Below are 16956 nucleotides of genomic sequence, written 5' to 3' on the forward strand. Positions count from 1 at the left end.
ATGCAAAGCAAGGACTTTAGTCACTGAGCTACTGTGCCAGGCCTTTGTTTTTTGTTCCCGTTATTGATCTCATTTGAAAGGCAGGTACAGAGAGGACAGATGGGGAGATGTTATGGACCTGCCAGCAGGACCAGAAGTGGAGTTGCTGGGATCCAAATGCAGTGCCTATATGGGATGTCAGTGCCGCAGGTAGACTTAGCCTACTATACCACTGTGCCAACCCCCATGAGTTATTTTTAAATGCATCCCAAACTAACATTTGATCTATCAGTTTTAAGAAGGGGATGATTACAAGTTTCTCCTCTTTTTAAAAAACTTATTGGAAAGGAAGATTTATAGAAAGGGAGACAGAAAGAAAGCTTTTCCATCTGCTGGCTCTCTCTGCGAATCACCACAATGATGAACCTGAGCTGATCCAAGGAAGCCAGGTCTGCCCAAGGGTGCAGGGTCCCAAGGCTTTGGGCCATCCTCCACTGCTTTCCCAGGCCACAAGCAGGGAGCTGGATGGGATGTGGAGCAGCAGGGACACGAACCGGTACTGATAAGGAACCCTAGTGTTTTCAAGGGGAGGATTAGCCAATTGAGTCATTGTGTTGGGCCCACAAGTTTTCCCTGTTAAATCGATTATATCTCACCATCTCTTTGGTGTGTGTCTCTGGTGATCATGCTTTATTTTATTGTCATAAAAATATAAAAGCATTTGTCCCTTTCCTTCTCTTGTGATTACAAACACACAGTCTGCTTGGTGAATGTAGGAGACTTGACAGCTGTGTCATTTGTTCTCTTTTTTGGGGGTGGGGGGAAATAAAGAGCAAAAATGGATTGTAAGCCTAATTCTGAGCGGGTCTTTTGCTGTAGGATTTCAGGGTTATTCTCTGTTGCCTGGAAAGAGAGTCATGCTGTTCTAGTATAAAAGTCAAGTGATTGAGTTGTCCTCTTGATGTCAAGCTTCATTGCTGGTTTACTGTTGCTGGTAGGTGGCTGGGTTTTTGATGTGAATAACTGGGCTGCGCATCTTGGTTGAGCCTCGCCTAATTAATGTACAGTATTGTGCCTCTCCCTCCCCTTGCGTATCTCAGGGGTGTTCAGAAGGTTCATGGAAAACATGTGCTGTGAAAAAGCTAATGGGTGATTTCCATTTTTTTAAAGATTTATCTTTTTTTTAAATTTAATTTATAAAGCAAATGTAGAGAGATAGGCAGTGAGAGATTTTTCCATCCACTGGTTCACTCCACAAATGGCTGCAATGGCCAAGGCTGAGCCGATCTGAAGCCAGGCGCTTCTTCTGTGTCTCCCATGGAGGTGCAGGGTCCCAAGGCTTTGGGCCATCCTCCACTGCTTTCCCAGGCCACAAGCAGGGAGCTGGATGGGAAGTGGAGCAGCCAGGGTACGAACTAACACCCGTATAGGATGCTAGTGCTGCAGGTGGAGAACTAGCCTATTTTCCATGAAGTTTTTGAAGTATCAAGTGTATATTCATATGTACGTTTCAAAAGGATTTATTCATTTATAAGGTAGAGAGCAGCAGGAATAGGAACAACAGAATCAGAAATCTTCCACCTACGGGTTCACTTCTCCAAAAAGCCTGCAACTTGGTTCGGGCCAGGCCAAAACCAAGAACCGGGGATGCCATGCAGGTCTCCCACATGGATGTCAGGGGCCCAAGTCCTTGGGACATAAACTGCTGCTTTGGTCAGAAGCACAGTGGCCAGGGCTCAGACTGACACTGCAGTGAGGATGCTGGTGTTGCTGGTCAGAGCTGAAACTCGCTGTTCCACACTGTTTTCTGTGTGGTGTTTTCTTTGTCAGTTTGAAACCCATCGAACCTTTTTTTTTTTTAAAGGTTATTTTAAGATGCCTAAAATGCAGAGGATTATAACAGAAACGAGTTATTTTGAAATACAGTTGAAAAAATTTCTAAACCCACGTGTGCTTCTAGCAAGTGCTAGCCACACAGCAGACTCACAGTAATGAGTGGAGATGGGATTTGAAGTTCAGCAGCCATGTAGTGTGCCATGCAAAGTGATTTATATTGACGTCAGTTAGAGGTTCTGTCTGTGGTTGACTGACAACATTGAAGAAAGTGTTAAGTTTCACGTCGGAGGCAGTAAAACACTAGGGATATTCCTTACTCTGATCCCAACTAGTACTGACCAGAATTCCCTCTGTGGATCCCTTGGCTGTGATCTCAGAGAACATCTGGACCAAGGTGGTATTTGTGTCCTGGACCATTTCATTTGAGGCACAGGGATCTGAACTTCAAATACAGTCATCAGATACGGCTTTCAAACATTCTGTCTGGTAGTTTAAGTGGCATTTAAAATGTGTCATGACAATCCAATCATGTCAGATCTTCAAACAGTCTCAGTGTGCATCTAATGATTTTCTTTTTTCTTCATGGGCTGTATTTTTTTAAAGATTATTTTCTTAATTAGAAATGCCAATATCCAGAGAAAAGGAGATACAGAGAGAAAAATCTTTGTTATGCTAATTCACTCCCCATGTAGCCACAATATCTGGAGCTGAGCTGATCTGAAGCCAGGAGCCAGGAGCTTTTTCCGGGTCTTCCATGTGGGTGCAGGGTCCCAAGGCTTTGGGCCATCCTGCACTGCTTTCCCAGGCCACAAACGGGGAGTTGGAAGAAGTGGAACAGCCGGGACATGAAGTGGCGCCTGTATCGTATCCTGGCGTATGCAAGGCAAGGTCTTTAGCCACTAGCCTACTGCACACTGGGCCCTGCTGTATTCTTTTGTTATGATATGTTGGTTTGTAATAAATGTAAAGTTAGTATTGCAAGTAATCTCTAATTTTCCATGTTGGCATTGACTGTGTTATGCGTGTGTGTGTGTGTGTGTATGTGTGTGTGTTTTTCCCTTAAAAACTAATTCTGATTCTTCTGCAGGATTCGGAAACTTCAGATACGAAATATCCCGCCTCACTTACAGTGGGAGGTAAGAATTTTTGACTTTAAACTTAACTACTTAGCTAAACCTGTTGCTGTGACATTGTGCAAGATTTTCCTCCTTGCATCACCTCCTGGGAGTGCTACAACACGAAATCCCTCTCATACCTGTGTCTGCTTTGGGATTTTCTTGGTAAGGGAACAGTATATCCTCCTAAAACCCTGCTCTTGAAACACTGAAAAGCTGGGAGAGATTCTTAAATCACTGGGTGATCTTACTCGCTCCAGCCCCATCCTGAGCCAGCCTCGAGCTGAGTCCTTTCTGGTGAGTTTGCCAATTCCGCATAAATATGAAATTTTCTGGCCAATTGTTTAAAACACAAACACTTCTGCCTCTGCTTTGACGTTTTTTTTCCCTGTTTTTACACGGTGACTCTGTGTCTAGTTGGCTCAGGCAGGGATTGGGGGGGAAGCACTGGAGTGTTTGTGTGTAAAGCAGAAGTGTAGTGTGAGTAAGCAGTTTGCACAGTAGGGCAATGAGGCTCCCTCTGTGGTGGAAGAGAAAGACAGGGACAGTTCAGGTAATGGAACCAGAACATTCTCCAGGCCTGGCCTGCAGGAGGCAGTGTGTCAGCATCACCATTGGTGTGTTTCTGGTGTAGAAGTTTCAGGTTAGCCTTCTGAAAGGGCATTTGAGGAGGTCTTGAAAGATGCTCTGTCCACACAGAGAGTGTGGTTTCTAGGTTGAAGGGATCCTGCTTTGGGAAGTGTTGGCCTCCAGCCTTGTTGCTCATGGTCCCTGGAATGGTGGTGACAGGTGGTTTGTGTGCGGCATGTTGGACTCAGCTCTTACCTGCAGAGCAGTGCGGTTGCATTTACCATTTTCCGGAAGGAACTGTGTCTTTGGGATGTGCTCGCTGTTTTTCTTATTATATATTAAAATGTGCTTGGTGGATGGAAGTAGTGGCTTACAGGATTAAACTTTGCACATTTTCCTGTTTTAGGTGAACATTTGGCTTAGTGAATTCAATAGCTTGCAAAGTGGGTTCTCAAGTCAGGTGTTGCCATACTGATATTCCTGGTTTGTTTTTAAGCTTTGTTTATTTGAAAGATTTGCAGTGAGAGAAGGAGGGTCAGATTTTTCATCCACTGGTTCATTTCTCAAATGATTGCAATGGTTAGACTGATCTAAAGTCAAGATCATCTTCTGAGTTTCCCGCATTGATATCAGGGGCCCATATATGTGGACCAGCCCTCTACTGCCTTTTCCAGGGCATTAACAGAGAGCTGGGTAGGAAATGGAACAGTTGGGGCACAGTTGGCATACTGGGGGATGCTCGATGTCCCAGGCCTTGGGTGCATGACAGGGCCAGCCACCTGAGCTTGTTATTTTGAAATGAACACTGTTGACTTGATGAGGCTTGTGTTTTGCTAAACTTCTGTTTCAAAAGTTGATCTGTTAACTATTAATTGATAAACAGTGCTAATATTCTGTACAGGAATTAAATCTAGCCTAATACAGTTTTCAGCAAAAAAAAAGTCAAATAGTAGCAACCAATTTTAAGTAAGCAAACTTATAGTGTTAGTGTGTTTGTTACAGGTTAGTGGTAGAATTTTCTTTAACTTATTTTAACTTTTAAACATTTATTTGAGGAGCTGGCTTAGTGATGAAGTAGGTTAAGCCACCACTTTTAGTGCTGTCATCCCTTATGGGCACCAGTTCAAATTCTGGCTCCTCCACTTCTGAGCCAGCTCTCTGCCAACTTGCCTAGAAGAGTACTACAAGGTGACCCAAGGGCTTGGGCCGCTGCACCCACATGGGAGACTTGGATGGGGTTGCTGACTGAGCCCTGGCCAATAGGGCCGTGTGGGGGGTGAACCAGTGGATGACACAAGCCAAAACCTGTTTAAAAGATGGAGCCCCCGTCTGCTAGTTTGCTTCTCAAATGCTCACAGCATCAAGGCCTCTGCTGAGGTCAAGGCTGGGAGCCGAGAAGGCAATTCTGATCTCCCCTGTGGGGGACTAGAATCTGGTCATGGAACTATCGCCATTACCTCCCAGGATCCCAATGAGCAGGATGCTGGAGTTGGTTGTAGGGCCGGGACTTGAACACAGACACCATGCTGTGGATGCAGGTGCCTCTTAACCATGGGGCCAAATGCCCACTCTTGAAGTTTCCTTACAATTTCTTCAGAGCATCTCTTGGAATGTGGTCTGTTACACAGTTGTTTCATTGCATTTGACCTCATTCTTAGTAAAATCCAATGTGACCAGTAAAAAAGACTTAGTCATATCTAACTTTTTCTCAACTTTCATGTTTCGTTTGACTCTCCCCATGGTTTTTGTGGTAACACCAACTTGGTGACACTTTCTCCATTTTCAAACCAGTGGGTATTGACACCCAGGATAAAAAAGTTGTGGCAAGAAGACAGGCTGAATTGTACACCTTGGGACCAGACTTTGACCCCCTGTAAAAAATCTTTGTTTGATACAGCAACCAACTCAGACTTGCTTATCAAGGGTCTGGTAAGAGTTGGGGGAGCTCCTGGGTGTGTTCTTGAACGTTGACCATGATTTCTGTTTGGGAGGAGCACTTTGGGTCTTGGTTGATACATACTGTGTGTTGCTGCTGTTCTGCTTGTGCCAGAGCTTTTTGGTGACCAGCCCCTGGTGACTGCACTCGAGTCACAGGTTTTACTCCAATGGGAGGATTAGAGGTTGAATCTGCTGACTTGTCTCAGGGTCTCTGCAGTGGCAGAACTACACTGGGCCGCTCAACAAGCTCCCCAGCTGAAGTGTCCTTGTCTACAGTAGGATTCATCCAGATTCTGTTTCCATCTACTGTGGAGTTTCTCAGCAATGCAGGAGATGTTGGGCCGGGCTTGGGAAGGCTGCGGTGGAGCAGTTAGGTCCAGAATGAGGCATGTTGCTGAGACGGAGGGTGCTGTTTGACTTAGCAGGCGGCAGCACAGATAGTGTGAAGGGAACTGGTCACAGAGCAGGACACGAGGGTAACAGAAAAGTGAGCTCATGCCTGTGGAAGGTTGTTTATCAACAGTAAGAACAGCCCTGAGAGGGTGCTGGGGTCCTGAGGGAAAGCTTCATGGCTGACTTTGGGATCAGATTTGGAATTCTGTACCAACACAACTACTTTCTGTTTATTTGAGAGACAAAGAGAAGCACACAGGTTTGATCCACTAAGCTAGGCTGAAGACAGGAGTCTGGAGTTTCCTCTGGGTTTCCCACATGGGTGCAGGGGCGCAAGGGGGACTTTCCCAGGTGCATTAGCAGGGAGCTGGATTGGAAGTGGAGTAGCTGGGACTTGAACTAGTGCCCATAGGGAATACTGGTCTTGCAAGTAGCATCCTTATCTGCTGTACCAAAGCGCCCTTCCCCATTTTCCTCATCTCTGACATGAGTTATTTGGTAGATAACTTCATTGGGATGCTTTAAGCACCAGCTAGGGTTGTGCATGCTGCAGCCCTTATGGCAGTACTTGCTATATATAAATGCACAGAACACACTGGGTGTCTTTCAACTTTAAGTTCCAGTGCGTGTCTCATCCCAGTCAGTTGGAGCGGTGACCACGTAAGCCTCTAGGTCTTTGAGTAGGCAGTTTCTTCTTCCCTTCCTTCTCCTCCTCTTCCTGCTCTTCCATCTCTTCTGTCTCCTCCTCCCCTTCCTTTTCTTCCTTCCCCTCCTTTTCCTCCTGCTGCTTCACCTTGTTTGTTGTTGTTACTTGTTCTTTATTTAAAGACCAAGTCACAGAGGAGGACAGTCTTTCTATGTGCTGGCTCACTCCCCAGTGCCAGGAACCCAGAGCTTCCTCTGGTTCTCTTAAGTGGGCACAGAGACCCAAGCACTGGGGCCAAACTCTGCTGCTTCCCCAGGTAATTAACAGAAAGCTGGGTCAGAAGTGGAAGAGTTGGGACTGGAACCAGTACCCATATAGGATGCCAGCACCACAGGTGGGGACTTGGTATGCTGTGCCGCTACACCACCCCCTCATCAGGTTGTTTCCTTATGGAGAAGCATACGCGCCGGAGTGCTGAGGAAGGGAACCCAAGGGTGGTGACTACAGGGACCTGGCATGGCTCTGGGGGCCAGGAGATCAGAAGAGGTGGAGATTGTCAGATGCTGGAAGCTCAGTGCTGAGTAGCTGAGGCTCTGGTCTCTTGAGCAGGGAGGGCTGGTGTCCCCCTGCTGGATAGGGACAAGGGGGAGTGGCAAAAGGGACCAAATTGGAGCTCCCATGACCTCTGTGCAGTGACGATGGGATGGTGATGTGTGAGACCGGGACTGGCCTGTGAGGTGCACACTGCTGTCTCAGCTTCATGCTTAGAGTTACCACACTCCGCCCCAGGTGAGCAGGGGCTTCCCCCAGGATGGCCCCAGCAGTATGTGTGGCGTGTTGTGGTTGTCAGGCAGAGGTTCCCTTGTGGACAGTGATGAAACACTTCCAGATGCTGCCCTGGTTCAAAACTCCAGTCCTGAAACATTTGTGGGGTTGGAGACAGGAGGAAGCCAACTCTTGGAAGGTCCCGCTGCTGGAGAAGGAAGCAGACTGGCTTTCCCCCAGGTCTGCAGACCGGAGGGAAGGCGGAGACGGTTGTTTGGTACCCACCTCCCTGGCTGCAGTCTTGGATGAGCAGATCTGGTGTCAGCAGAGCTGGAAGGGCTTTTTTGCAGACACAGGCCTAAGGCCGCTGCCACCATGAGGACTTGAGAGGGTTGCTCCTTGGGTGAGCCCTGAGCTGCTTGGATGATTTTTTTTTTTTTTTTAAGATTTTATTATTATTGGAAAGCTGGATATACAGAGAGGAGGAGAGACAGAGAGGAAGCTCTTCCATCCGATGTTTCACTCCCCAAGTGAGCCGCAACGGGCTGGTGCGCGCCGATCTGAAGCCAGGAACCAGGAACCTCTTCCAGGTCTCCCACGCGCGGGTGCAGGGTCCCAAAGCATTGGGCCGTCCTCAACTGCTTTCCCAGGCCACAAGCAGGGAGCTAGATGGGAAGTGGAGCTGCCGGGATTAGAACCGGCGCCCATATGGGATCCTGGTGCGTTCAAGGTGAGGACTTTAGCCGTTAGGCCATGCCGCTAGGCCCTATGTTTTTTTTTTTTTTTTTTTTTAACCTTACTGAATTTCTCAAGTGGGCTTTGTTTTATAAGTTTGTGCAGTGCTCATTTACTTACAAAGACTTAGTTGAAAGGCATAGTGGGCAGGATGGTGGGAGGATTGAAACAGAGGACAACATCTGTTATTTCACTCTCTGAATGGCTGTGGTGGCTGGGGCAGGTCTGGGTAGAAGTCAGGAACTCCATGCAGATCTCCCACAAAGGTGAAAGGGATCCAAGTACTTGAGCTATAATTTGCCATCTTCCCAGGAGGATTAGCAGGGAGATGAACTGGAAACCAAGTAGCCAGGAATTGAACCAGAGGCTGCTGTTGTTGTAAGTGGCTACTTAACCCATTGTGCCACAACGTTGGCCCCTGTACAGTGCTTTCCTGTTGGTGGAAGGCAAAAACGTGTGATAACTGTTAACTCTCCAAAAGAACAGTTTCTAATACAGTGTGTGTATTAGACTGTGAAGCTAAGGCCCTTTAACCATGTGCATGATGTGGCTGCAGAGTGGAGAGCTTGCTTATAAGGTTGCCATGATGGCATCCGTGTGGAAAGTAGAACGGTGTTTGTGGAGTTGACAGTCTGGGGACCTGTCTGAACTACCTTTTAGTATGCTGGCGTGAGACAGAGCTTGGTCGGGGCACTACCTGTGACTGCAGTGACTGTGTTGTCCAAGGCAAAGTTCAGAGTATGTGGAAAGTACTTAAGGGAAGCTCATGTGCAAAACCAGAGTCTGTAGAAAATCCAGAAGTGTTTTTTTTGTTTTGTTTTGGTTTTTTGTTTTTGTTTTTGTCTTTTTTTTTTTGAAGTGTCTTTAGTGTTGGTGCTGCCCCCTGGAGGTCTGGCTTCGCCTGGGTTTGCTTGAGTGGGAAGATGAGCATCCTAGGAAGAAGCTCTGCAGAGCTTTCTACAGCGAAACATCTGTTCCTTGTAGTTGTGTTGTCAGGTGGGAATTGCAGGAGGTGAAACTGTCTCCTGGGCAAAACCGTGGAGTAGCGAGGGTCCCTCCACAACCAAGGTGTCCCTGGGCCATTCCTGGGCACCTCCAGTTGTGTCTCAATGTGGAACGCAAGTACCCAGGATACCACAATGGCAGACCCAAGGAACACAGTGGGAATTGCTGTGTAAAATGTTGTTTTGTTGTGTTTTTTCTTTAGAACAAAGTTATAGCAGTTTTTACTCTTTAAAGATCTTTCCAGTGCTATTTTGTGAGCTTGAAGTACCTTTGAAATCTGTAGGAAGAATTTTTTTTGAAACCTGTTTTTATTTGAAAAGCAGAGTTTAAAGAGAAAGGAGAAGTGTGTGTGGGGGTCTCCCATCTTCTGGTTCATTCCTCAAGTGGCCACAACGGCTGGAGCTGAGCCAATCTGAAGCCAGGGGCCTCTGCCGGGTCTCCCACGTGGGTGCAGGGTCCCAAGGACTTGAGCCATCCTACACTGCTTGTCCAGACCACAGCAGGGAGCTGGATGGAAAGTTGAGCAGCTGAGACATGAACAGGCACCCATATGGGATCCCAGTGGTTACAAGGCAAGGATTTAGCCGCAAAGCTACCACGTCGGGCCCTGAAAAATTTTTTAAGATTTATGTTTTTCATTTGAAAGGCAGCTTTTACAGGGAGAAAAGAAGAGACAGAAGATTTTGCATCTGTTGGTTCACTTCCTAATAGTTCACAGTGACAGGAGCTGAACTGATCTGAAAGCAAGAGCCAGGAGCTGCTTCCAGGTCTCTGACCAGGGTACAGGATCCTAAGGCCTTGGGCTTTCCTTTGCTGCTTTCCCAGGTTCATAAACAGGGACCTGGATCAGAAGTGGAGCAGTGGGGACATGAACTGGCGACCATATGGGATGCTGGCACTACAAGGCAGATGATTAGCCTGTTGTGTTCTTTTGCCAGCCCCTCATTTTTTTTTTCTTAAATCCGGAGAGGCTGGTATCATGAGCTTCAGCACACGTCCTCTGTGCTGTAAAAGAACACCTGAGCTTGGGTGGCTTACAGAGGAATGCTGTTGCTCTGGCTGCCAGTTTGGATGTGTGAGAGCATGACGTTGATGTCCGCTCGGTTCTTGGTGAGGGCTCAGGCACCTGCCACACAGTGTGGGAGAACCTGATCCGCTTCTGGACTCAGCTTTGGCCTGGTCTAGCTAGCTCTGATCCATTGGGCATCTGGGGAGAGAACCGATGGAGGATAGCGTTCCCTGGGTCTTCCCTGGGTCTGTCCCTCTGGGTCACTCTGCCTTTTTAATTAGTAAGAATAGATAAGTCTGTTTGGGTAAGAAGTTGCCTTAGATGGTTCTTGCCCTGAGGACTAGAATTGGCCTAATTCAGGAGGCAGCCCAGCTCCTCGGAACACAGGAACCAGCCCCTCTTGGCACTGAACCCTTGGCCTCTCTTAACAGCACCTGTGCTCCTGCTTGGCTTTCCCTCCAGGTCCCTGCCACAGCTCCTCTTATGTCTCTGTGATGTGAGTACTATGTGTGAGCATCACCCTGGATTCTGCTTTTGCATTTTTGTAGTTTAATGTGGGGCGGGGCGGGGAATGAGCTGCTGTCCTGGGACTGGGCTGGAGCTGGAGGCGGGGATTCAGAGATGTGTCCTAACCCCTGGGCTCCCTGCCTGTCCAGCTGCCACCTTCTTTTCTTTATTTTTTTTTTAAGATTTATTTATTTTTATTGAACAGTCAGCTCTACAGAGAGGAGACAAAATGGAAGATGTTCATTCACTTATTCACTCCCCAAGTGGCCACAAGGCTGGAGCTGAGCTGATCTGAAGCCAGGAGCCAGGAGCCAGGAGCTTCCTCCAGGTCTCCCACATGGGTGCAGGGTCCCAAGGCTTTGGGCTTTCCTCGTCTGCTTTCCCAGGCCACAAGCAGGGAGCTGGATGGGAAGTGGAGCAGCCGGGATACAAACCAGTGTTCATATGGGATCCCAGTGCATGCAAAGTGAGGAATTTAGCCACTAGGCTACTCTGCTGGGTCCCCACCTTCCTTTCTAGAAGCTGTGTTGGAGGGCCTGGCTCGATGAGTCATGGGGCAGACCCTCACTTTGCATCATCATGTACTGTGTTCTTTCCCAAATTTCCATTGTCTGTGCAGTACTGTCTTCTCAGGCTTTCTCCGGCTTTAGTTCCTGCCTGGTCAGCAAAGCAAGGTGCTCAGTAAACACTAGTTGAATTGAGAGTAGAGCTTGCTGGTCAGCCCGAACAAAGACTTCTGTGCTTGTCTTGCTGGATGATCTCTGGGTCTAATTTAGTGGATGTGTCCACAACCCCAACCCTTGCACACGATGTGTGAGCAAGAGGGAGATTGAAATAATTTCATTGCTTATTCTGGCAGATAGACGTAATGGGGGGGGGGGGCTATTGGTGATTTATCTATTTTTTAATTTATTTTATGTTTAATGTCACATTTGTAATTCTCCCTCCCCTTTTCCTTCACTCCTGTGCCTTTGGGATTTGGACTGACTCGTCTAGATACATGTTTGAGGCTTATCTAGGTACACGTGCGTGAGGTTCATTATTGGGCAGGGAATTGTGAGGATTTCTGTAAATGAATGCTCATTTTTTATTTATTTGAAAGGAAAAATGACAGAAAAGTGAGACAGAGAACTTGCATCCATGGGTCCATGCCCCAGGTGGCCACAACAGCTGGGGCATGCTGCAGCCAGGAGCCAGGTCTCCATGTGCTGGTTTCCCAACTGCATCAGCAGGAAGTTGGATGGGAAGTGGAGCAGCCGCCTGTCACCACAACACCCGCCCCCAAATCACATATCTGCAAGCCTGTTCTCTGTGTGTCACCTGAATTGTGCTGATTGAGCATGAAGATACCCTCCTTAGGGCAAATGACTTTGTGCACCCATGTTTGTGGCCATCCTCAGGCCTACCTAGTGTGACCTCATATACCCAGGTTCAGAGGTCAGCACCACTCTCTTCTGCTTTCATTCTGTAGCCCTCCCGTTTGTTTGACAGGATTGGGAAGTGGGGTGGGAGGCATGCATTATTTTTTTTTTAAGATTTATTTATTTTTTTATTGGAAAGGAGGATATACAGAGAGAGAGACGGAGAGGAAGATCTTCCATACGATGGTTCACTCCCCAAGTGAGTGCGACGGCTAGAGCTGAGCCAACCCGAAGCCAGGAGACTCCTCCGGGTCTCCCACGTGGGTGCAGGATCCCAAGGCTTTGGGCCATGCTTGACTGCTTTCCCAGGCCACAAGCAGGGAGCTAGATGGGAAGTGAGGCCACTGGGATTAGAACTGGCGCCCATATGGGATCCTGGCATGTGCAAGGCGAGCCCATGTGGGATCCTAGCATGCGCAAGGCGAGAATTTTACGCGAAAGACTACTGTACTGGGCCTGAGCCCTTGTTTCTTGCCACACCTGGTGAGGGCCCCCCCCCCCCCCCGTTCTTCCCCCATGGGTGGTCCTCTGGTAGCTCTGGCACCTGTGACTTCAGTTGCTTCCCGATGTGCCTGCTCCGCCCCACCCCCCTCAAAGACACACGACTTCTTAAGTTCTGGGGACAGAAGCCGTGTCTTCCCCTTTCAGAAATCCCCAAAAAGTGCCTGCTGCTCAGAATCCTGTCTTGGAGTGTGGCACGGGTGGGAGCTTTGTGTCTTTGTAGTTGGTTACTGCTGTTATTTTTAGAACAGTTCTCTGGAATTCTGCATATAGAGGATCCCTTGGGCAGGGTAGGCATAAAAAAACAGAATGTAAATTTGTTGCTGCTGTTGGGTTTTAATGATGCAAAAAACAATTACTGAAGGGTTTTTGGGGGGTCCGTTGTTTTAAATAGCATTTTGTGTATGTAGACAAATGGCAGTCTTGGTGTAGACTGTGCTGGCCCCTCAGCAAGCAGAAATGGGTGTTTGGAAAAATGATCTTTTTAATTTTTTAGTTTTTAAAAAATTTATTTATTGCAAAGTCAGATATACAGAGAGGAGGATAGACCGAGAGGAAGATCTTAATGTCTGATGATTCACTCCCCAAGTGACCACAACAGCCAGTCTGCGCCGATCCAAAGCCAGGAGCCAGGAACTTCCTCCAGGTCTCCCACACAGGTGCAGGGTTCCAAGGCTTTGGGCCGTCCTCCACTGCTTTCCCAGACCACAAGCAGGGAGCTGGATGGGAAGTGGAGCAGCCGGGATTAGAACCAGTGTCCACATAGGATCCTGGCGCTTTCAAGGCGAGGACTTTAGCCACTAGGCTACCACGCCGTGCCTGGAAAATGATCTTTAAGGCAATCTTTTTTGTTTGTTTTGTTTTTAATGTTCATTTGGCACTTATTTTAACTTTCACAAAGTTCAGGCCCTTTGTGTTATGATTTCTAATAATGGTTAATCTTTCAATTCAGGTTTCTATCATAGCACCTTTTCCAATGGGAAACCTCAGATAACAGTGTTGGAGCAGTGAGTCACAAGGGAGATGATGTTACCCAGCAGACCACACCCCGCCCTGTGCCAGCGTCGTTCTGCTGGTGCCTGCCAGCTCTGAGCGTGCTGCATTCCAGGATGTTTGAACACTGCTTAAACTCTTCCCCAGCTGAACAAATAGTTCTGATTTCACAGAATCTGCATGAGTTCTTGTAAAAAGACATGACTTCATCCTGTGAGTTCCTTTCTTGATAAAGTAAGCATGGGCCAGCCTTTGGCCAGTCTTGGCAGTGTTTCTGTGTGATAGGGACTTGATCCTGGCTGTTGTTACAGTAAGGACCTTGCACCTGAGCCAGTGCTTCTCTTGGCTTCAAGGGACACTCTGAGCTCACTCTGCTTCCCGGTGTGCTCGGCGTGGATTGGCGTGGTCTGCCGCTGCATTTCTGGGTTATCTTGTAGAACTGGATGGAGTATTGATTTTACCGCTGACTTTGTACTGTTTTCCCTAGGTTTTTTTTTTTTTTCTTTTTTAACGATATTGTGTGCATTCTAACTTGCCCCTCTTTTTGGAAAATTTAGTTGGGCAGATTTTTTTTTTTTCTGTAGCAGAGACACCTTGGCACAGAATCTGATGGTAGTGGTTCATTTTAAAGATGTATTCATTGATTTGAAAGGCATGTATGGAGAGACACAGGGAGAAGGGAGGGGAGAGATTGGTATTCTAGCTGATGGCTTACTTTCCAAGTGGCTATGATGACTGGAGCTGGGCCACCTTGAAGCCAGGAGCCTGGAAACTCCATCTGGGTCTCCTGTGGGGGTGGCGGGTACCCAGGCACGTGGGCCATCTTCCAGTGCTTTCTCAGGTGCCTTAGCGGGAGCAGCCAAGATTGGCATTCATATGGGATGCTGGCGTCACAGGCTTAACCTGTTGCATCATGCTTTTAGAAACCTGTGATTCTGATTGATTTGGGTCTTTTAATTTTTCAACAAATGAAACAGCCTATACAAAGATACGAAAAATACTGGCATGCATATGTGCAGGATTTATCATTTCTTCAGTTTACCAGAAAATCTGCAGCACTTTGGTTGGTGTTCACTTAGTGATGACTTGGTGGCCTCTTGAGAGTCCATTCTCTTCCACGGTGCCGGTTTGACCCCTTGGGGAGACTGTCCACTGAGCCTGAATGTGGCCCCATAGTCGTTCTTGCACCGAGCCAGCTGTTGCGGCTAGATGATCCTGCAGTTGCCCAGCCGTTTCTCCCTCTGCTCCGCTGGTCACACATAAAAGCCCTCCTGTGTGAAGACAGCACAGGGACCCCTGAGGTGCCCTTCCCCGTGCCCTGCCACCAGCCTTCCTGGCCTTCTCATCCCCCACCCTGGGGCATGATTTCTAAGGGTCAAGTCCTATATTGGGCACAGTCGTCTTATTGGATTTTAACTGTGCCCATTGACACTGAATCTGAACTCCTCTCAGTACTTTTTCTACGAATGGATGACTCCATGCCTGAGTTCCTTTGGACTTGGGAATGTGACTGATCACAGCTGACAGCAGGTGTTAATCATTAAGTGTCACACAGAATTACTAACTATTAAGTTGAACAATATGGATGTTGGGAAGCTGTAAAGCCTGAGATGTGTGACTTAGCTGGGTTGGCTGCAGCTGAGGTGAAGAACTGGACAGAGTGATCCACTGTGAGGTGAGAGGGCAGGTGGTCCTTCCTCAGGGCAGGAACTTCTAGAAGGCCACTCCTGGGGGTGGGTGACATCACGTTACTCGATCCCAGAGAATGAGTGTCAGTGGCTGACCCTTCAGAGAGCTGAGGAGGTCATCAGTGTCTGCCTGTGAAGCCTGGACCACGTCTCCCCATGAAGTTGGCAGTCACACCTCCCATGATACACCTGTAGTGACTGAGAACCAGGAAGTGAAGAAACTAGCTTATCCATGACACCAACATGAACTGACACTTACTTTGGTTTTTGTAAATAAAATACTTGCTTATTGCAGAAAACGTGAAAGCACAATTCCCAGGGAGCCAGCAGGCCTAACCATTGGTGTGAACCACCGTCAGTGTTCATGTGTGTGTGAGTGGATAATTAGTATTGAGGTCTTACTGGTCAAAATAACGAATGGGTTCAGTGTTTTTGCCATGAGGCTTCACTCAGATATTTTTATTGTGTGGAAAATTGGTTTGTTAAGGGTTTTGGGAGTTTGGTCTTTATGCTTGTCAGGTATCACTGATTGGCAGAGTTATTAGTTTTTAACCAAAGGTAACATAAGAGTTGTAGAAACAGCACCGGTAAGAGAACTGAAGTTTGATGATGACACCATCAGGCCCCTGAAACATTTTTTTTTTAAAGTGCAAGAGGGCCCAGTGCAATAGCATAGTGGCTAAAGTTCTCACCTTGCATGCACTGTGGCGTTCGTGTCCTGACTGCCCTACTCCCATCTGTATCCCTGTTTCTAGCCTGGGAAAGCAGCAGAGAACGGCCTAAAGCCTCAAGATCCTGCACCCTGCATGGGTAAATAAATCTTATTTATTTTATTTATTCTTTTTTTTTAAATTTTATTTTTATTACAAAGTCAGATATACAGAGAGGAGGAGAGATAGAGAAGAAGTGGAGCTGCTGGGATTAGAATCGGCGACCATATGGCATCCTGGAACGGTCAAGGCGAGGACCTTAGCCACTAGGCCACGCCACCAGGCCCTATTTTATTTATTCTTAAACACAAGAACTTGGTTCTTTTTTTCTTTTTTTTAAAGATTTATTCATTTTATTATAGCCAGATATACACAGAGGAGGAGAGAGAGCGAGGAAGATCTTCCGTCCAATGAGTCACTCCCCAAGTGAGCCGCAACGGCCGGTGCGCGCCGATCTGAAGCCAGGAACCTGGAACCTCTTCTGGGTCTCCCACGCGGGTGCAGTGTCCCAATGCTCTGGGCAGTCCTCGACTGCTTTCCCAGGCCACAAGCAGGGAGCTGGATGGGAAGTGGAGCTGCCGGGATTAGAACCGGCGCCCATATGGGATCCCGGGGCACGTTCAAGGCGAGGACTTTAGCCGCTAGGCCACGCTGCCGGGCCCAGGTTCTTTTTTTTTTAAGATTTATTTATTTTTATTACAAAGTCAGATATACAGAGAGGAGGAGAGACAGAGAGGAAGATCTTCTGTCTGATGATTCACTCCCCAAGTGAGCTGCAACGGCTGATGCTGCGCCGATCCAAAGCCAGAAGCCAGGAACTTCTTTCCAGGTCTCCCACGGGGTGCAGGGTCCGAAAGCTTTGGGCGGTCCTCGTCTGCTTTTCCAGGCCACAAGCAGGGAGCTGGATGGGAAGTGGAGCTGCCGGGATTAGAACCGGTGCCCATATGGGATCCCGGGGCGTTCAAGGCAAGGACTTTAGACGCTAGACCACACAGCCGGGCTCAGAACTTGGTTCTTAAGAGACTCTAAGAGATCAACTGTATAGGCCTGACTTCTGAAAAGTTTGCAGTTAACTAAACTGTGTTCTAGTGATGATAGCCGCTCCTTGGTGATTGTTGAGTCTCTGTTGCTTATTAAAACCTTGA

The 16956-nt window shown here is 47.7% G+C and overlaps 1 protein-coding gene across 2 annotated transcripts in view; it reads left to right on the top strand.

Annotated features, from left to right (window-relative positions):
• The window catches only part of IGF2BP3 (insulin like growth factor 2 mRNA binding protein 3), a 107284-nt gene that overhangs the window by 47768 nt on the left and 42560 nt on the right, over nt 1-16956 (top strand). For both annotated transcript variants that reach the window (XM_004582444.2, XM_058678198.1), the window contains exon 3: nt 2903-2951. In XM_004582444.2, the coding sequence (XP_004582501.1) occupies nt 2903-2951 (49 nt within the window). The remainder of the gene's footprint in view (nt 1-2902; nt 2952-16956) is intronic.

This window comes from Ochotona princeps, chromosome 20, assembly GCF_030435755.1.
Source record: "Ochotona princeps isolate mOchPri1 chromosome 20, mOchPri1.hap1, whole genome shotgun sequence".
In the NCBI taxonomy this organism is placed as follows: domain Eukaryota; kingdom Metazoa; phylum Chordata; class Mammalia; order Lagomorpha; family Ochotonidae; genus Ochotona; species Ochotona princeps.